Source organism: Mastomys coucha, unplaced genomic scaffold (assembly GCF_008632895.1).
Source record: "Mastomys coucha isolate ucsf_1 unplaced genomic scaffold, UCSF_Mcou_1 pScaffold1, whole genome shotgun sequence".
Classification (NCBI taxonomy): Eukaryota; Metazoa; Chordata; class Mammalia; order Rodentia; family Muridae; genus Mastomys; species Mastomys coucha.
The window spans coordinates 55,815,188-55,836,550 of record NW_022196891.1 but is presented as its reverse complement, the minus strand read 5'-3'; the positions used below and the strand labels follow the sequence as shown (position 1 = coordinate 55,836,550).

Here is a 21,363-nt window from a genome sequence, read left to right as displayed (position 1 = left end):
ATGGTGAAAGGAGACATGAGTAACTCTAGAGATTGATGTACAGGGACACAGATGACAGGGAATTTCTATTTCTAATTGTGTTATTTTTGTGAGAAAGGAAAAATGAAGGGGGATGTGTAGAGAAAGAGAAAGAGAAAGAAGAAGAGAAAGAGACAGAGACAGAGAAAGGAAGAGAAAGAGAAAGAGAAAGAGAAAAAGAAATCAAGTCTAAGCTTAGATATAAGAAATGGGAGTATATTTTTTCATAGGTTTCCAAAAGATTCATGTAGAGGTAGTTAATCCTAAACGCCAAACCACACAGTGGTATCATGAGAAGTAAAATAAAGCCTACTGAATGGAAAGCCACCCTCTAAAGATCTGGCCTAACCATGCACCTCTGAGTTTTCATCAGTCATACGCAGCTAATGCTGCATGACCCTAATGATGCCCACCTAAAAGTCCACATCAGAAGGGCTTTTATACCAGTTACTATCTCCATTATCAGCACTGGCGATAATGGCAAGAAACAATAACAGCAACAGGAGTAGCAACAAATGGTTGTGTTTTAGAGTTAAGAGAAATCAGTGCCAAAATTTAAAACTGAGAACCAGGACAAACAACAAAACAGATGAATCCTATAGTTTACAGAGAAGTCTCAAGAACAGCGGTGTCAGGGTGAACATGGGTAGTGGTCACTTGTGACTTCTTACAAGTCAAACGTAGCTAAGGCAAACTAAAATGACAGAATATCTTTCAAAGGGAAATGACAAGCGAGAAGTTAGATAAATCCTATTTCTGAGAAGTAAAGTCAACAGTTGGATTGTGGCAAAGCTGGATCCTCCGTGGCAAGCAAGACTTCCCATCAAAGGAAAGCAAGTCACAATGCCAAGGCTAGGACAGATTTCCCTTCTGGGTTCAGTATTTCTCTTTAAGGACAGTACGGTCCTTGGAGAGAAGCAACAAGTAGAGTCAGGAGCTTGGGGAAAGGTCAGGTGTTTCTCTCCCAGAAATCCCAGGCCTTGGCAATCACTGAGCACCTGTCAAGCAGGAATAGACAAGGGTTCAGCCTTGTGATTCAGTCCTCCCTGGACTCTGGAATGGAGACTTCAGTGAGCTTTAGCAGCTAGAACTGATCTTATCTACAGTCCCTTATAGTACACAGTTATGGCAAACTGGTTTCAGAACATTGTTCAGATTCCAAAGTTTGAGAAACCTGAGGTTATGTTTCATGACGTCAGAGGTCTCTGGCTCAGGAGAATATTTTTACAACTATAATAGCCCAGGGATTAATCTTTAGGTCCTGAGGAAAAGATGCTAGTCAGAAGAGAAGCTATAACATTTCTGCATCCTGTTGAGGAAGGCAATCGGGATTGTATGGAGCTGGCAGAAGCCAGCATATTTAAGCCACAGCCCTAATTGCCCTTTGGTAGTATTGCTGATGCAGGAGAGTCTCTAGTCTCAAAGGAAGTCTTGACCCATGACTGTTAAGATAACCTATTTCTTGAATTTTGTTCTGTCCATTCAAGACTTCCCTGTTAGCAGCTCACACGTCCATAACTAGCTCTCATCAGAATATCCTGTAGTTCAGCTTAGGAGGAAGTCCAAGAATGGCAGTGCTAAATCAGTCTCGATACGATTATAAATCTGTAGGACAGTATCACTACTGTACAACAAAGTGATTTCAGAAGGTTTGAAAGTTTTCAGGGTCACATTTACTGGTCACTCACTTGCTGTTCAGATAGCAGAGACGGGGTTTATTTTTAAACCTGTCATCCAACACTAAGACATTTCTTCAAAACACAAATCAATAGGGACGATGGAAAATAAATCTAAATATAGTGCAAGAATGAACAAGAAGGGGCCTAGTATGCCATTCCTGTGAGAGGTTAAGAGGCAGTATGCTGGGGTTGCTGTGGGTAAATGGACTGGAACACTCTCCGTCTTCTCTCCTTCTCCGAAGCAGCAGGATGGGTGGTGGCTGTCAACTGTTAGTGGACTCTCTGTTGTAACTAGCATAGTGAACACATGGTTATAATTCCATCTGCATCATCTAAGATCCTCATTTTTTTCCTTTTTTTATTAGATATTTTCTTTTTTTAAAATATATTGTTTATTAGATATTTTCTTTATTTACATGTCATATGATTTCTCCTTTCCCAGTTTCCCCTCCAAAAAACAAAAAAAAAAAACAAAAACAACAAGAATGAACCCCTGTTGCCTCCCCCCTCCCCATGCTCGCCACCCCAACCTCTCCCACTTATTGACCCTGGCATTCCCCTAACCTGGGGCACAGAATCTTCACAGGGCCAAGGGCCTCTTCTCCCATTGATGATTGACTTTGCAGTCCTCTACTATACACATGCTGCCAGAACAATCAGTCCCACCATGTATAGTCCCTGGTTGGTGGTTGAGTCCCTGGGAGCTCTGAAGGTACTAGTTAGTCTCATATTGTTGTTCGTCCTAAGGGGCTGCAAGATCCTCATTTTGAAGTCTGATTTTTAGCAAACTGACCTTAGAAATTTTGCAGATAAGCAATGACTTTAGAAGTTTTGCATATAAGCCCACAGAATTGAGGGCCATCTAAATTAATCCTTTTCCTATGGAGCCTTTATGTTTGGTCATACAGATTGTAGGTGGGCAGATAGGATTGGCACGGGTGTAAACTTTGCCACTGGGCAGGCCACTCACCTTTACTGATGTCTTCATATTCCAGCCAGAGTCTCCGCTGGACTTGTTTGTTTGGGTACCATATAGAACAGGATTCCTCAAAGCCGTAGACAGCTTCCTGGATATAATGGTTACCAAAGTGATCCAATAAAGCCACAAAGTCTGCACGAGATGTAGCCCCATCCAAGGAGTGAAGAGCATTGCTGAAGGCTATGGGAGAAAAATAAGGATGGGCACTCACCCGTTAGGTACATGGATCCCTAGGCAACTTGGACCCAAGTGTGCCCTGTGACCTAAAGTAGTGTTTGAGAACTACATAGGATTATCATGCATTTCTGTTTAACTGAAATAAATATTCCTCTTCCCAAGTAGGTATCTTTTCAAGTACGTTGGGTGTATTGTTTAATTTTATGCAAGTTAAGCAGAGGAGTGCAAATCCTGACTCCTGCAACCATTAAGTAAGTGTTTTTTGTATCCCCTAAAACTGCAGTTCATGATATTTCAGCCAATTTAGTCAGTTCAATTAATAGCATTTTAAAAATAGAAAGAGAATAGCTTAGTCTAAAATAGAAGCATACATAGTAGCAGGGAGCATTTCACATCACATCATGAAGCATTGTTTTGTGATATATTTGTTGTGCGAACGTGGGTGTGGGTGAAACACGGGGTCATGAAATAAAAAAAAAAATAGTCCTTGGATAGAGACTGTGATGACTAATACTGATTGTCAACTTGACAGGATCTGGAATCATCTAGGTAATGAATTTCTGAGCATGTATGTGAAGGAGTTTCTAGATTAGGTTAGTTGAGGTGTGTCCTGGTTGGTGTTTGTTAACTTAACATAGACCTAGTTATATTGAAGAAGAAGGGGGAGTACTGAAGAAATGTCTCCATAAGATTGACTTATAAGCAAGTCTGTTGAACATTTTTTTTTAAATTAATGACTGATGTGTAATGGCCTAGCCCACTGTGGATGATGTCAAGCCTTGGCAGGTGAGCTTCAGTTGTATAAAAAAAAATCTGAGAAAGCCATCAAGGAACACACAAGTAAGCGGTATTCCTTCAGCTTCTGAATCAGTTCCTGCTTGGAGTTCCTGCTTCAGATTCCTTCAGTGATGTACCAGCCATGAGAAGGTGGAAGATTAAATAAATCCTTTCCTCCTGAAGTTGATTTTGGTCATTGTGTTTTATCACAGTAAAAGAATAACTGAGACAAGGTGGGAAGACCCACCCTAGCTCTGGGTGGTACCATAGCTCTGCATGGCCTGGGGTTCTGGACAGAATACAAAGGAAAGCAAGCTGAACACCTGTCTTCCCCTCTCTCTGCTTCCTAAGAGCAGATCTGGTGTGACTAGGTGTCTTAGCCAGGGTTTCTATTCCTGCACAAACATCATGACCAAGAAGCAAGTTGGGGAGGAAAGGGTTTATTGAGCTTACTTCCACATGGCTGTTGATCACCAGAGGAAGTCAGGACTGGAACTCAAGCAGGTCAGGAAGCAGGAGCTGATGCAGAGGCCATGGAGGGATGTTCCTTACTGGCTTGCTTCCCCTGGCTTGCTTAGCTTGCTCTCTTATAGAACCCAAGACTTCCAGCCCAGGGATGGCACCACCCACAAGGGACCTTACCCCCTTGATCACTAATTGAGAAAATGCCCCACAGCTGGATCTCATGGAGGCACTTCCCCAGCTGAAGCTCCCTTTTCTGTGATAACTTCAGCCTGTGTCAAGTTGACACACAAAACCAGCCAGTACAATAGGTGACATCAGAACCTGCCTCCATGCTTTCTTGAACATGGCAGTGACCCCAAATAAACCCTTCCTGAAGGTAATTGTATCATGTGTTTTCTGTCATATCAGTGAAAAAAACTAAGGAATACAGGAACTAAAAATATTTTGCAAAAGATTTGACATTTTCTAAAGAAAAAACAATAGGAGGATATAGGTAGGAAAGATCACCTATATTTTACATATGCTTATATTTTATTTTACAAAAAAAAAAACCAAATGTAAAAGAATCAGGAAAGGATGAGCGACAGCAGAACTCTGTATGTCTCCTCACTCTTCACAGTTATGTTTGTAGTTTCTGTGTTTCTTTAATAGCCTCATGGGAGAAGATGGTCTGTAGCGAACACCCCAACTCTCACACTTTACCTGGCTGGCTCTATCCATCTTTCCTTTCTAAACATTCTTTTTGAGTAGATGGCTCATTTTCCATCATAATTCTTTTTGATTGTTTGTTTGATTTCTTTTTTTTTTTCTTTTTGAGACAGAGTTTCTCTGAGTAGCCCTGGCTGTCCAGGATTTCACTTGGTAGACCAGGCTGTCCCAGAAATCGGAGATCCATTGGTCTCTGAATCCCAAGTGCTAAGATTAAAGGTGTGCACCATACCACTCAGCTTTTATCGTAATTCTTAATGGTCAATTATCTTCCTTCTGTTTACTCTGAGATCCCACCTTCCTTCTGCTGACTCCAAGACCCTTAATAAGCTGAGACATCATCATTCCTTATTAGATACAGTATAGCTGCATGCTTATATGTCATTGTATTCTATGTAATAGATGTAACACATACTACTACATATAGTTATAGACAGATTTCTCTGTTACTTTCTATAGTAATCTCTCTATCATATTTGCTGTTTTAGGAAATGTCTCATTTCCTATTTCTTTCTTTTCACTTCCTTCCAGCCACTTGTTTTTCTGGGAAGAGGGGCATCACATGAAATCTTTTAATCTTTCTTTCATATGTTTATTCTGACAGTTTATGAAAAGCCCACTTTAGAAAAAAAATACTCTCCTCACACTGGATAACCCCAGGAAAAATGATAATTTCATTGGTTCCAGCACTGTCAATTCTATAGTATAAGATACACCTTGCAACTTAATCTGTGTTAGAAAATAATTGCACTCTATCCATTTGCCCTGAAGAGGCAATCTGAGATCATTGGTTGCATGTCTCATGGATTCAGCTGTGTGCTGGGATACTTCTAAGCTAAATGATTCCTTTGGAAAGAAATTCCAAAGCCTGGGGTAAGGCTTGCCGCAGTGCTCACCCTGAGAGATGGCTGCTTGGTTGAGTTTGATGTGGTACATCACAGACCGAACCTTCCAGTGCTGCAGCGCCGGGTATCCAGACACTTCACTGAAGTTCACCATCCCTGGGGACAGAGGAGACAGAAGGTCAGTGTGTGAGGCTGACTCACAAGCCCCAAGTTGAAAAGCATGACCCAGTTCAATTAAGTTAAGGATGTAATGGTGAGAAAATTATGAAGGGCTCTTTGATGAAGAGACTTTCTAGGGGAGTAGTCAGTTGTAACAACCATCCTCTATTGAACTCTTGATCTCTGCTGGGCATGTTGCTAAGCATTTTGCATATGCTAAGCCATTTGATCTTTCTTCTATAGGTATTATTATCTATACCTGCCAAATGAAGACCCTGAGACCCTGAGAAGGAGTTTATATAAAGTACCCAGGACACTAGATTAAAGCGTGTGGGGGGGATCACAGATGTGCCTGAACCTAGGCCCAGGCTCTTTATTCATTCTAGTGTAACATCTAAACAATAAATTTATATTCAATTCCAGGCTTATTGTAATGCCAGATTCATATTCTCTTTGAAAAAAGTACAATAATCGACTCAGTTCATGTATCTGTAACATTGATTTTTCTGTCTCATTTAACTGATTTATATTTGGTATTTACACTTTAATTATTCTGAGGCTGATTATGCTTATTTCCTCTTTACCCAGAAAGGACAGTGTCAGGGTAACTAAGTCATCAAAGGATAGTGGCAGCCAAATATTGAGCACCATCTATGTGCTAGGCAATAGGCTATGTATTTAAGGTGACCATTACCTATGAGAAAATCCAGGTTCTAAGAAGCTAAGTCTGTTGCCCATGCCCTCTCAAGATATGCCTCTTTAGGGTCTTTGTATGTTATCAATGGTATGTTCTTCCTTAAGAGCTGAGAGAAAGAGCTCTCCAATTTGAATATAAGTGACTACTAAAAATATAATATCCTACAGAAACAAAATGATTGGGTCAAAGGAAGTAAAATAATGTTATCCTAATTTTACTTACAAAAAATTGAAACAAACAATTTTAGCTTCATTTCTGTGCCTGACATCTGTTATATATAAGCCACATGTCTACTTCAGTGTGTGTATACATATACACATATACAAATGAATACTTCAAGTGTACATGATACATAGACTGTGTGTGCACAAATATGGCAGTGAAACAGACATGTGCAGTCAATTCTTCAGTCCTTTTGGCTTATGCTTCTTCAAACTAAATCAACTAAGGTAATACCTAAACTGAATGGAGAGTGGGCAGGATTAATTAGCCACTTGTCAACTCTGATCAAATTAGGTGAGTAATTACCAACTTTCCATTTCTGTGTGATTCTGATGGGAATAATTATTGGTAAAAGGAAGAAAGGTCAAGAAAAGTTGCTTAGGGAAGCAACTGCTTAAATTTTCTCTCAGGTAATCAAAAAGAAGTTTCATGCAATGACGAGAAGGTTTTGGTGTACTCATTTGAATGTTCATATTTCAAGGCATGAAGCTTTTTGATGACATTCAAATGACAACACACATTGGCTTTTCACCTTCACATTGACTTCAAAAGCACACTAATGGAATTCGAACTTAACAAGTGTAAGACTTCATTACCTTAAAGGTACAATTTATTACTACAGAAAACATGTGTGCAGTACAGAGCCATTTAATACAGTGTCCATATCAGAATAGCCATTCTGTTGCTGTCTGATAATGTCTATGTATAAAACACACCAAGTCTAATACACCAAGATCTTCAACAATGGAGGGTAGAGCCCTTTAGCTGAATTGTGTCCTGGTAGGAAAAAAAGTAGACAAGAAAGAAGGTAGCCTAGGCCCCAAGGCTAGTACTGTTGCTACAGCTTGACATTTCAGAATGACAGTTACTTTGATGTTTGTCACATTTCTTTCTGACAACCCAAGTAGCTTCTGTCTGGCTACCTGGATGTGGGACATTTTGGTTCATGGATGTTTAATCTGCAAAGTCACAGGTCTGGCTGTAATGAATTCTAGTTTTCTTTGCAGTTCTGTGATTTCAAGTAGCTGTACATATGATGTTGGGCAAGTGTTCTTGAAAGTGTTCTGTTTTTATATCTGAAAAGTAGGTATTTGTCTCATTTACTAGACAGGTAGGTAGCCAGAGTGAAATAAAATTATGAGCATAAAACAATTTGGGAGAGAAGAAAGTAACATGTGCAAGCATGTCCATGTGACGCTGCCACCTTTCTCCCCCCACTCCACCTGTCTCTCCACCCCAACATATGTAAACTTGACATTTCTTAACTCATACATGGCTGTGACTTTATAGACTTCAACAGAGAGTATTTTAGAATAAGTATGAGGCATGGATGTCTGGAGACAAGGATGATGGCACCCCCCACCCACCCACCGAGGATGAGCCAAGCAGACGTGGTTTCTAAACTGCTAAGCACAATTCCTGTGGCTATGATCAGACTCCACTGTCATCAGGGAACTATTAATGCTTGAAAGATGTCTGTCTATGCCAACTCACAGATAATTCTTCCTGTAGTTAAAAAGGAAGAATAACATACATATTTTCTAGCCAAGTCATGTCTTTCCTTCTCAGAGTCCTTGACATGCTTCAGGTTTATTTTATTATCATTTTTTGGAATGCATTTACACTAAATGGATTTTTTTCTTCAAATAAAATCTTTACATTTTCTTGAGAATGGGTATTGTTTTTATTTTATATATTTTCACCTATGCTTGAGGAAATAGTTACTGAACATACAGGATATAATCTGAAAAGAGAAGGGAGAGAGAAAGGGGGAAGAGAAAGAGGAAAAGAAGGAACCAGAGAGAAAGACAGAGGAAGAGAGAGGAGGGAAAGGGAACGAGTAAACAAATGGACAGAAGACAACAATGCAGAAGCAGAACTCTACCCCAAATCTATAGCAACCGCTTAGAAAACTACACCAGTCTCTACTGACTCATCCAGGAAGCAAACCTAAAACCCACAAGCCAGTTGTGTGGAAAGCCAGACCTTCCCTAGCATCTGACCCCAGAGGCTCAATGATTATTCCTATAACACTTTCATTTATACATCCAGGATCTTATTAATGACTGACTATCTAATACATTCCCCGAGGCCATGGCAGAGGTTCCTGTTAGTGTACCTACAGTTTCCCCATGTCAACAGCTGCCAATCATACTTTCGAGCTTCCCCTTTCTCATCATGAAGGTTTTCCACTTTCCTCCAACTTTTGAGGCTGTGCCAAAAACATTCCCAATAGTTGCTGTGTTCCTTGCTATTGCCAGCCCAGAATAAATTGCAGTTCCCTCTTTGGTACCATTTGATTGGCCTTTCTTTACTTCCATGCAACCTATAACAATGGAAAGGCCTGGGAAGCGTAGAGTGTTTAGCTGTTATTCTGAAGATGCCCACAAAGATTTATAAATTAGTATTTCCAGTGTTATTTAATAATTGTGCCAGATGGTCTGTGTGCAAAGGATTCTCTAATTAAACAGGGTTGGGAATTGCTGGGTTAAATAAAGTGAAAGGGATTTCTTGCCTGCAGGCTTACTATACTAAGGTGATGTAAATTATTGAGGGAAGGATACTGCATGCAGATTCCTGAAGATATTTGGAGTCAGAACTGGTTTATGAGAAGAACATTGATTTTTTTCATGAAAAAAAAAAACAGTAAAAAAAACATGCTTAGAAATGCTGAGACAGAAGACTCTGAAGATCACTTTAGCTTTAAAACCCTCCAAGCTTGTAGGTTTGTGAAGATTATGACCCATAACAACACAGAGTGTGACAGAAAGATTCAGTGTATCACCGCATGAAAAGCTATCACTAAACCATTGGCAGAACTAGAGGGAGGCTATGGAAGGTATTGGGTCAGCCATCTCTTTAATCAACCCTTCTAGTTGTTCTGGGCTTTAAAAACACAAGGGAAAGAGCTCACTCTTTGCTTTTCTCACATAAAGGCATCCCCTTGGTCTAACTAGTTCTGCTTAAGGAAAATAGGTTAAAAGCTAGATAGAAAAGCAGCCAGGTCATGAACTTTGCATTCCCCTGTGTTTTCTACTCTCTTTTTCTTGGAACCATGCAGATTAGAGGGGTCTCAACTTGTTTCTTTTTAAAAAACTCTTAAGCCATGTGAAGAGAGGTCCAAGAATACAGCAGTAAATATAATTCTGTTATGCTAAGAATGCAATTTGAAGCTTTTCCTTATCTCAAAGGTGTGGATTCAAATACATGTGCTTCTGATGTTTCTCAGCTCTATTCCCCTCACTCCTTCTAAAAAGCTGCTGGTAGCATCCTAAGCTGCCCTGGATATCCTCCTAGCTTGGTGATTGCAGAACAATCTTCTCTTCCAAAATTAATCATAAACTTATGGGGAGGGGTGTGTGTGCCTTCTGGTGAGTCTTTAAACAAGTAGTTTATTGCTAGCATGTAACTTGCCTGTTTGTAGATGTCAGCCCCCAAACCTCTTTTATACACACACACACACACACACACACACACACACACACAGAGAGAGAGAGAGAGAGAGAGAGAGAGAGAGAGAGAGAGAGAGAGAACTTCTCAGTAAATAAATGGAAAGTGATGCTAGAGACCTACACCTTTTAGCACTCCTGAGGCTACATGTTAGTATCATAAGGGCTCTCTCTCTCTCTCTCTCTCTCTCTCTCTCTGTGTGTGTGTGTGTGTGTGTTTGTGTGTGTATGTATGTGTATGTGCATGTGTGTAGTCATGGGCAACTGACAGTTTATTTTGAAGATATTCCTTGAAGGTCCAGAACATATTTACTTATTACTATTTTATGTTGCTTCCTTTCCAACTATAGGGAAGATATGTAAGAGGCATGGCCAACTTTTTGACATTGAGAAATGACATTGTTGATATACAAGGTTGTCATCTACAATGGAGTACAAATAAAGAAGAAGAAAGAAAGAAGAATAAAAAAGGAAGGAAGGGAAGAAGGAAGAAAGGAAGAAAGAGAGAGGGGGGAAGGAAGGAAGGAAGGAAGGAAGGAAGGAAGGAAGGAAGGAAGGAAGGAAGGAAGGAAGCAAAAATCCCCAAAGTATCTCATAGTGTTTTAAGTAAGTTTACCATTTTATGCTAGGACACACTATAGTATATAGGCACAGGTTGTTTATACATGCTGAGCAGTAGTTTTCATTGGCACTTATTCAGTTAATAAACACAGATGTCACAGTGTGTTAGGAACCATTTGGTTAGTGTTAGTCCATCATTTCAATTCTATGAGGAAGCTAGTGCTCTAATCTACATTTTTAAGGGTAAAAGAAACCAAAGCACAGAAGAGTTAAGTAGCTTGCCCTGAACTTAGACCTGTAAGGAGCAGATCTCAGCTGTCAGCCCCCAGAGCACATGCTAATAATTACTATGCTTCATTGCCTCAGGTGAGCCACCTCTAATCCCTGGTGTCTGCCGAAGGCTCAACTATTCTTTAGAAAATGGAAGAAAAGAAATAGAAAGTAGAGAATAAGAAAGACAGAATAAATAAGGCAGGGGGATAATGAAGAAGGAAGCATAAGAAACAAACTTGAATGCATGGATATTGTTGGCAAGTAATTCCAAATCTCAAGTCACTGATTTCCTAGAGCTCATGGGAGACCTGACGTCCCTTCTTAGCTCAAAGAGGATCTATCTAGAAGCTACAACATGGAAAGGAACATTATACCCTTTGGGCCCTGCCTCTGCTAATCAAGCTACATCTCTGTCCCTTATAGGCTGAGAAAAGAAACTGGAATTGAAGAACAGAGAGGCAGGCTTTACTGTCTCCTTCACTCAATGAGGGATCAAGAGGCCTTCATGTAACACAGTCAGATTCAAACACAGGGTCACTGGATAACAAAACTCTGCAAGTCTCTGTCTTATCTCATTGCTCCATAAGTTCTTTTCAGGGAACTCAACTGCACTATTAATGCACATTTAGGTGAATAGATGCAATCCATCTTCTCTCTGTCTCCATGACCTACATACCTCTAACAGACAAAACCTTTGAATGCATATGCCTCCATTATGACATTTTTTTCTAATGAATTCCTATAAAATTTAGCAAGAAAAGATATTGTCACAGCCATTTTGTAGCAATTATATGAGAATATTGACAATTAATCCTAATAATGTTTGATTTTATAACCAATCATTTATCATGTTTCAATAAAGCAACTGGCTTAGAAACAAATATGAACATCGTCAAGGTAGTGGTATGATTTTAAGAAACTATAGGCAGCTGTCTGGGAAAAGTGAAGTCACTCTTACCAGTCAAGAAGTCAGGGTCAGGAGTGGGCTCTGAGATTTCCTCCAGGCACTGGTTCTCCAGGGGGACAGAGGCAACCACAAGACCATCCGGCAGTTGCTGGTCTAAACCACGAGCAAAGTTGTTTTGTCTAGAAACAGAGCAGACCTTGGCTTCTGAGTGTCCATGGTACTCCCCTTAGTGTACAGTCTGTATTTCAACACACAGTTGTAAGAAGTCTTTATTTACTAAAAGTCATGCTTCACCTCGACACTCACTTGGTACTCATGATATGACTTACTTAGTCATATGAATTAGGGAGGTAAGGGGAGGGGTAAATGGGGCATAGAGATGAGTGGCAAATTAGCTGAAAACCTCTATTAGCAGAGTAGAGAATGTTTCCCTCCACCAGTGTTTTTCCCTCTGACTCCCTCTTTACAAGATATCAAGATTCTCAGTTACATCTGTAGACTACAAAGAAGACTCAGGCCATCACAAGATCAATTCGGATACCACACTTCTTGCCCTGGCAAATCAATGCCATTGATGAAAGAGAAAAAAAAAATACTTGTAAAATCTCCTGTTTATAACAGATACAGGAACTATCTTGAAAATTGCCAAGATTTAAATTGCTACAAGTTGTATTTCATGTTAGAATATTGACATCATCATTATCATCATCATCTCATAGACAACATATTCCCATGGGTTCTAAGAAAATTTGAACAGTCCCCAAAAGAACAAGAACAGGAGTCAAATGGTCAAATAAAGAATCTGTAATAGTTTTTCTAAATAAATGGTTCAAATATTTTGTCCTCAGGAGTGCTTTATAATTTTCAAAATAATTAAATGTCCCAAATACTTAGCCATGATCATAAATGCCAATATTTACCATGTTAGAAATTAAAAGAGAAATTTTAAAAATTAATTCATATAAAAGTGCTAGTAAGTCCATTCAATATTAACCTGTTTTATGGGAAAGAGGGAAATGACATTATTTTATATTTTAAATGTTTTACTTAATAGACAACAACTGGATTCTTACAACTGAATTCAACATATTACAACATGATGTTTTAGTTGACATATATGAAGGAAATTTAGTTCTCTAATAGGTTGGGCCTAACTGCTCCCTGAAGAAGTCCAGCAATGTCCAAGAATCCTTTGAGCATACTCTGAGGACTGCTGTTCTAGACTTGCTTAAGTCAGGTCTTAAGATTTGGAGGTAAAATGGAACTTGAACATTTTGGTGAGGCTTCAACATGAAATCTTGAAGGTAAGATTTCATTTTAAGGTTTGTCCATACACCCAGAAGGAGCATGTTCCTTGGATTCTTGAATGAAGAGTGTAGATGTGAACAGGATTGTGAGCAAGAACACTATCTGCATCTGTATGTATATTACATTCACCAGGATTCAAGATATACAACTTTATGCCTAGAATAAGACTCTTTGGAAGGAAGACACACCAACACCCCTGAAAAACAGCTTGATGCACACGAAGTTCACCTGAATGTTCCTTTTAGCACCTGTCCAGTGGCTACTTCCTTGGACTGGTTGTTGTAGCCAAAGAACATTTCCCCAAAGAGAGTCTGGTTCATGGGAACTTCTCTGCTTTCCCCACAGTCACCTCCCTCTGGGCAGGTCTCTGTGACAAGTTGGCAAGAGCGTCCATCCACACCAAGCTTGTAGTCTTCGATACACCTAATAGGATTGAGAACTCAAGGTAAGAAAGTATTCATCATTTATTCATGAGGACAAAAAAGCAATTCAGCAAATTGGGAAGCAATGCCTTAGGAAAGATACTGGATGACATCAAACTAGGGATAATCAGGTTGGATCTTGGTCCTTTCAAACTCAGTTTCTTTAAATCTATAAATTGAGGTTCTTTCCATCATGGTCACATCAATCTTTTTTACTTTCTTCCTAGAAGATAGGTCTTTTAGAACTCAGGAGCATCTGTCTGTCCTAGCCTTCGGATTTCCAAATCAAATTTAAGAATTAAAGGAGATCAGCTTATAAATGAATTGACATACTTAAGTATAAGGTATGCCTGCAGTTTTCTCAAGCACATTCTGTGGATTTGGCATTTGCTTGTAGGGTAATTAGGCATCAAAAGAGTGACACTGTGTTTAAGAAATTAATAACTCTGTAAACTGGTCCTATGGTAAGTCAACTAAGAAATGAGGAAGATTTATGATCTCCTAGCTGTGTTCTGTTTGAATGCATAGAAACAAATCAGCAACTCATACAAGCCCCCTTCCACTCAGCATTGACATTCTGAAGTAAATAGATGCCAGGGCTACTGTGTGCTTCATAAACCAACAACTGCTTTCTGGGTGGGTGCTTTCCATGTTGCATTGCTCTAATTGGAATGTAATATCATTTGCTAATCACGGGTCAGTGACTTGTAAGTCATTAATTGGACTTTATTTGTAGTTATGTTACAAGTAAGATACATTTGTTAACTCAAGTAAGACTTAATTCTTTAATAAGGCTGTCATTGTTTAAAAAAATATGTCGCTCCTTTGAAATAGAACAAATTTAAAATTGTAAGACAAGTATGATGCTGAGCATACATCATTTCTCACTATCTGGAGTAATTATGATAAATTTAAAAAAATCCAGTCCTTTGTAGAGAAAAAAAGGATCATACTTTTAAGAAGTAACATACAATACGGTAACATTAATACTGTCCTTATCTGGGTAACTCTGGGCCAGTTGATTGAACTCCTGTGAGACTTCATTTCCAAAACTGCTAGAAAGGTGTGGGATGTAGCTGATGTACTGGATATTGAGGAAATTAATTTATGTATTCAATATATAGAACTTATACCATGCTGAATGTACAGCTAGTGCTGGCTAAATGTTGCTATTTTTATTAGCAGAGGTGCAAATGAGGACCATAGGCAAGCAGCCTTCTCTGCTAACTCATCCCATTTCCCATTTATACAGTTATATTAACAGGTGTGAATGGAGTTCTTTAATTGTAAGTGCATATGAATTTCTTTCTATATAAGAACCTTCAGGACTTATCTGGTAGCCAGGTAATATATGGGCCTTGGGCAACACATGCTTACTTCTGACTGAAACCAGAAAGTCCAATGAGAAGTTATAGCTTTTGTCCAGGGGACAGATATGATTCGAGACCCACAAAGGACTGATTCCACAAGTCAGAGTAGGTCTTGGATGAGACCTAGAAATGGCTCCTTCCTCTAGTCCAAGAAACCAGAGTCTTGGTGATGGGGAGTAAAGCTGCCTGATTCCATTTCAGTCCATCTTAAACATCTTGACAACTGTCTGTTCCTTCCACATGGCCCCATTTCTCATTCTTCTATCCAAGTATTACACAGTAAACTCCTTGAGAAGGGAGGACATGCTGGGCATCCTGTAGTTACCTTTGTGTCTAACACACATGTAGGCTCTCTGCACAAGCAGGTGGTGAAATGTATATACAGTAAATAAAAAGAGATGCAGCTTCGGCTGAATCTGCTTCCACTAATTGAAGTGGGTCAATCTTAATGGTAACATTACAGAGAACATTAAAATTTAGAGCAAGCTTCTATTTATGGAATGGGATTTTACAAGAAACTACATACACAAATTGCTCAGCTGCAAAGAAATGAGATAAAATACAATAAAACAACATTACAAGTGCACTGGAAGCCTTCTCATGGGTTAGTCAGCAGGCCCCGGCTTTTAGCAAGCGCCTAACATAGTTTTATGACTATAAACATTGATTTTCATTGCAAGCTTATTAGATGGTGAGATGCTTGAGGACGAAAACCTAAATACTACTTTCCTCCGCAGCCTAGTGCTCAGTGTGCTGTACAGCATGCAGCAAGCACCCAAGGATTTGCACCAACAGGATAGGGTGGGGGAGTGGGGCACAGTAATAGGGAGTGGGGGAAGGGAGGAAAGAATAGACAAGCAATCTATGGACAGAGCAGAATTGGCTAAATCTTTATTTACTTGATAAATATAGCATGAAAATGACTTCAACTATAATTTCACTCCGTAATACAAGTTTAAATTTTGAGGAAACTGCAGAGCTTTTAAAAAGTCAGAAAGGGCCTGAATTCTGTTCCTGGTCCTCCTGGATAACTGACTTGGCAGTCTTGAAGGAGATAGTTCACTTCACCAGGCATAGTCTTCTCGCCTGTGAAATGGAGTGTTATCGCCCAGGCCATTCCCTCTCGGGAATGGGGGGGGAGAGCTGATCACAGGAAGAGTATTATATCCTGAGGGATTAATGACTTTGCAGAAGGAGGTGGGGATATGTAAAATGCATGGGCTTTGAGAAGCAGCATCTGAAGTTTCCATTCTTCTAAAACCACTCCTCCCCTTGGATAGTCTAGTAGATTCACGTAATCTTTCAAGTTTTGGACCGAAAGAACAGTTTCTGCCACAAAACGTATTATTAACATAGCTCCTACATCTTGGCTTAATTGGGCAATGATTTATGTAAACCATGTGGTTAATTTCTCCTTTAAGGTCAGCCGGGGCTGTGTTTCTGTAGCCATTGGACTAGACTTCACCTAAGGTACCTCTAGACTATCAAAGTGCTCATTCTATGCTACAGGCCCTCCCTTTAGAGACTAGGGCCTGACCAGTCCATTCACATGGGCCTACTTGGTTTTCAGCCTAGAAAAACTCTCAACCCAGCAACCTCATGGCTGCTCCAACTCACCCGCAGAACATAAGGATGTTGTACAAAGTGGGGTCATCCGGGAACGGCGCCATCTGCTGGAGACACAGCTGCTCGCAGCCGCCGTTGAAACCATCTGAGCAGTCCACTCCAATATGGCGGTCATAGCAGCCTGAGCTGTCCTTCATAGGGCTGAGTCCCGAAGGGCACTAGCAGAACCAGAAAGAATCCACACAAAAGGGTAAGCAGGAGACCCGAGTGCAGTCACTGACACACTCAATGTGAAACTATTATACCCGGCAAGTAATCCATGAATTTCCATCCCTTTGTCATTTTTTTTTTTTAATCTTTTTGCTTCTCCCTGGGCACAATTCACTCATATTTGCATTAAGCCACTGGCTCTGAAGCAGGTTGGCATGGAGCACTGTGGCAAGACAGAGCAAGTGAAGAGTGCTGCTTCCCAACTGGACCTCAGGCTGGCAGCAGAGAGGAAGTGGTGGGCCAGAATTAAAATGCATTAAGCAGGGATTCCTGTGGACTGGGGAAAGCAGAGGTGCTGTTTGAACTCCACATTAAGAGAGCACTTTATCAAATTTGGTACCAGTTGGTGATGTTGGAGAATGGAGTAAGCCAGGGCTGCCTTTTTCCGAAGCCTTGGAGAAGAGTGTGATGGCTCTCACATTGGGAAAATCCTCATCACCTTGGTGTCTCAAAGACATCCCTTGGAAGCCACACAGCCTACTTCATTGTCTAATGTAACCCCTGGAACATCCCATGAGGTGAGCCATAAGAGGAAACTGAGGCACAGTTTTTGACTCCTAAAATCATAGCTGCTCCATGCCAGTCCACACTTGAATCCTTGGCAGATTGGCTGTGGCATCCTGGTTGAGCGGCTTTATCATCAGAACTGAGCCTGAGCCATTTTCTCTCATAGCTGTCCTGTGTTATCCTCATTCTAAGACATGGGATAAACCCTGATATTGCTCTAGACTTTCCAAGATTCTATTTTTTATTTTATTTTTTTTCAACCTGGATCCTTAAGCTGTGTAAAGATGTTGTCCATTAATTATTTTTTTTTCCAAGACAGGGTTTCTCTGTGTAGCCCTGGCTGTCCTGGAACTCACTTTGTAGACCAGGCTGGCCTCAAACTCAGAAATCCACCTGCCTCTGCCTCCCAAGTGCTGGGATTAAAAGCGTGTACCACCACTGCCTGGCGTTGTCCAATTAATATTAACACTGATTCTCACAGATTGGGCAGAAGGTAAATATGAAGGTCTGGCTTGAGCAGGTAGAATGGGGTAGAACTGAGAGGGTGTCCAGATTTGATTCCAAAACTCAGGATTTTAACGACTACAATATGTCTGTTTATCATCTACCTATTTATCTATTATCTATCTATCATCTTTCAATCTACCTATCTATCCATCCATTCGTCTATCCACCCGCCTACCCATCTAATTAATGTATCTGCCTGTCTTTCTGTCTATCTATCTTCCTGTCTCTTGCAAGCACACTCCTCCATAACCCAAACAAAACAACTGAAACTTGGGCCAGTGTGAGCCCTGTGTCTCCCTTCACTCCCCACTGCTTGGCATGTTTTCTCTCTCTCTCCCTCTCCCTCTCCCCCTCTCTCTCCCTCCCCACCCCCCCTCTAAAGGACCTTGCCTTAGCTTCTGCAGATGTGTTTCTGAAAAGTCACCTCTGTTCCCTCCTCCTTCCCCTGTCTAAGATCACAGCAGGATATGCACTGTTTACTGACACTAATTCTGCAATTTCCCAAACAAATGTCCCAACCCTAGGACATGCCAGGCCCCCAGCTTGGTCCATCCCCCTTTCCCAAGAAGGCAGATGGAATGCTGGAAGGTGGCAGCATTTAAAGCCAATTCCAAGGGCTGTCCCCCGCTGTGAACACCCAGATGTTTCCTATAATGGTTCTGATGGCAAACAAGCAATTGCAGAAGCGAAGGGTTGCACCCCACGATTTGTTATCACCCACCCTCCTACATGCACCCATCAAGCTCCTCAGCTACCCAGCTGTTAAGCCAGATGTGTCACCAGAGGGGGCTGGCTTAGGTACCATGTGGCTGCCCAGTCTTGATTTGGCTATAGAAACAAAGTGTTATTGGTATTAAATGCCTTGTACTGGTGGCCAGGAATTGCTCCCCCTACTCTGCCACCCTTTTGTAAAGCTTGTTACAAGCCATGAAGCAGAATAAAGCTAGTTGTCCTGCTAATACTGCTTCATGTGATTTCAATTCTCAGACCAGCTAGCTCTATCACTCTCCGTCCAGGACTTCCCAGCTTCTCAGCCACCTTGCTTCTTTTCAGAGTGCTCCAGCATGCTAAAGTTTTGACAAAGACATCATTGAATGAAACAATGTTCTAGAATTTCATGTCCTGGCATATTCATGTCTTGCCTGGCCCTGATGCTTAGATGACCACGACTGTTGCAAATGGGACCACCTGATGTTCAGAGTCTTTTAGAAGATTTGGAGACAACCTTCACTGCCTTGTCCAAGTTGGATACTTTTTTTTCTTATAAGTAAAGCTAATAATAAAAACCACAGCTATTACGAATTAGGCAATTCTTTTTGTAGACTATTTTTATGTATTATTGCTACGCACACCCGTCTACTCCAGTCACATCCATAATATCGGGGATAAAATCCTGATAAAGGATAAGAGGCAATAAGAATCCAAAGGGAGTTCTGTGCCTCCTGGATTTCAGACTAGTCGCTGGTATATCCCCTAACTCAGACGTGTTCCAGAATTAGTCTTTCCAATCATCAACACGGCCTCATATTAGGCATAAAGGTACCCCAAGAACTGATTTGTAAATGGTTAAGATTGGACATGGTCTTCTGGCTGACACAATGTTTCCAATTATCCTAATTTGTTGCCAAGCTATCCATAGCTTGCATTCTCTTTCAAAGTATCTCCCTTGCTAGAGCTGGCAACGGAAATCATCTACATTCCTTAGAACAATAGATAGTTCACAATAGTTAGCAGTATTTTGCATACTAGAGAATAATGTAGAGTTTCCCTCATACTAAGACATTAACTTATAGTGTTAGGTCGGGACTCCCCAAGGCTAACCTCTGCTAGCCCAGAAAGGCAACATAGTTGAGGAGATTACTCAGGCCTACCTAAATCCGTAACCATAGCAATGAATTAAAGAGGAACTATTCTGCACCTGGCTTTTAGAAGCCAGGTGATCTTGGTCAGGGCTAGCCTTCTTTCAGATTGTAATCCTTGTTTAGTTCCTGCTAAATTAACATGTATTTACTTTGCTGCCTGACTCATTGTGTTTCTAATGAAGAGCGAAGAGCGACATACCTGCACTTTGTTTTGATGTATCTTGACCATTGTACCATCTGACTTTTTCAAACCTTTCTGTATCGACTATTTAAACCTGACTCCATATTTGAAAAATACACTCAGATTTTACACCACTCATGTGTAGTCTGTTTGTCAAAGCCGAATCCCGTGCCCACCTGGCCAGAACCCATCGTCCCGCGGAATAAGGGACCCCCGCAAGAAACCCCGGTCCATGGCATATTATATTTTCTGTAGTCCCAACAACACAGATGTACTTTATCTTCTCAATTTTATAGGTGGCTTAGAAAAACAAAGAAACTTGTTTAAGGTCACCATTGGTAGAAAATGATAGAACCACACTTTGAGCCTAGATCTGTCTGTCTCCAATGCTTGTGTGTGTTTCTGACATTCGGCTGCCCACCTGTGATAAAATCAGGCTTCCTCTGAAGAAATCAAGGCAATGTATCAACAATGTAAAACTGCCCTGGAGATTTGATTTTGACTATTTTAAACTATTTCTGAAGTATATTCTTGCCTCAATCACAGACTTATAGGTTTTTAGCCTGATATTTTTTCTATGTTCCTCCTTACATACACACCACACACACATACACATACACACACACACACACACACACACACACCATGTTATTAGTGCAACTATTTTAGGATGAAATACTGCAAGCTGTCCCCAGTGATGACCTTGAAGGCAAAGCAAGATCCTCAGTCACTGAGAAAGATGCAATTATCTTTATTGTACTGTAACTAACTTGGGTGGCAGTTCAGAGCATTTTAGAAATATTTCCAGGAAAAAAAATGTTGAAATGAAAAACGGAGATTTTTATTTTATTTTTTTCATAGCTCTTGGTATCTACAACACCCATTCCCCAGGGAGCTAATCATTCAAGCAACCATGAAATAAATTTGGTTTCTCCTGTGTGTCTGCCTTCTTGTTAAGACATTCAAATTTCAGGTTTTCTCACAATCTTGATCTGACTACAAACAGGCTACAGTCAACTGTGGTCCCGCTTCCAGAGGCAGGTACAGCCCCATCTAAGGGAGCATTTGTCTATAGTAGTTGCAGTTTCTGTTTGCAAGGCTTGGCGGTTCTCTTCTCCTGGCTGTGGATAATCCTTCCACTCGGTCCTTGAAGGAGAACCATTTGCTCAGGAGGGAGCCCCAAGTTCATATATTAACCCTGCTTTTCATAGGATACATTTAGCAGTTCCAGGGACTTTTATAAACTACAAGTTTAGGAAGAAAACTCCATTTATAAGTGTCATAGCCCTCCCCCACCAGGAAGATCTAATGAATGACCTCATATTTCAGTGACCCCTAAAATGCACAAGGTTAATCATCTTTCATGAGATGTTCATGGCTTCTTGACTCATTACGGGTCTAAGGCATAATTTGCTAATGAGATTAAAATGACTTTTCCCCATTCAAAACCTTTC

The 21,363-nt window shown here is 40.5% G+C and overlaps 1 protein-coding gene across 3 annotated transcripts in view; it reads right to left on the bottom strand.

Annotated features, from left to right (window-relative positions):
• Positions 1 to 21,363, bottom strand: part of Astn1 (astrotactin 1) — a 316,570-nt gene that overhangs the window by 70,541 nt on the left and 224,666 nt on the right. For all 3 annotated transcript variants that reach the window (XM_031386411.1, XM_031386430.1, XM_031386421.1), the window contains exons 12-16: positions 16,634 to 16,800; positions 13,453 to 13,647; positions 11,968 to 12,095; positions 5,700 to 5,804; positions 2,668 to 2,856 (exon numbers count right to left, since the gene is read on the bottom strand). In XM_031386411.1, the coding sequence (XP_031242271.1) occupies positions 2,668 to 2,856; positions 5,700 to 5,804; positions 11,968 to 12,095; positions 13,453 to 13,647; positions 16,634 to 16,800 (784 nt within the window). The remainder of the gene's footprint in view (positions 1 to 2,667; positions 2,857 to 5,699; positions 5,805 to 11,967; positions 12,096 to 13,452; positions 13,648 to 16,633; positions 16,801 to 21,363) is intronic.